Source organism: Penaeus monodon, chromosome 34, assembly GCF_015228065.2.
Source record: "Penaeus monodon isolate SGIC_2016 chromosome 34, NSTDA_Pmon_1, whole genome shotgun sequence".
NCBI lineage: Eukaryota > Metazoa > Arthropoda > Malacostraca > Decapoda > Penaeidae > Penaeus > Penaeus monodon.
Window position 1 is genome coordinate 33,949,041 of NC_051419.1, and position 420 is coordinate 33,949,460.

The 420-nt window shown below is 38.1% G+C and overlaps 1 protein-coding gene across 1 annotated transcript in view; it reads right to left on the reverse strand.

The window, feature by feature from the left end:
• Positions 1-302: 302 nt before the first annotated feature.
• Positions 303-420, reverse strand: part of LOC119594762 (chymotrypsin BII-like) — a gene marked incomplete in the record, with an annotated part of 1,744 nt that continues 1,626 nt past the window's right edge. Inside the window, 1 exon segment of the mRNA XM_037943854.1 lies at positions 303-420. Coding sequence (XP_037799782.1) covers positions 405-420 — 16 coding nt within the window.

Below are 420 nucleotides of genomic sequence, written 5' to 3' on the forward strand. Positions count from 1 at the left end.
TTTAGAAATATTATTCTTCATTCTCTGTATAAAACGCAACACTACTTTTTTCGGAATACAAGCACACTTATGAGAACAGAGAAATTTTTTTTTCATGCTCTCAAATTTTATGATTATATCAATTTACAATCAATGTGACGCAATTAACTTCACTTACTGCCGAGATTTTAGGGTCTCATCATATCAAATTCCTTATGCTTATTCTTTGTGATCAGTACTGAGAGTAATAGACTAATGTAACAGAGGAATTTCTAATACTCATATCACTGGGAGACAATATCAAGGACATTGAAATGATCAGCATTGACAAAGAGATTTATTTGCACGCCAAGTATCACCTGTCCGCATTTGATCCGCTGAAGGCCAGACAGACGCGAAGGAGAGAGGCGTCCCGGCTCTCCTGCTCAGGGGGTGATGCCG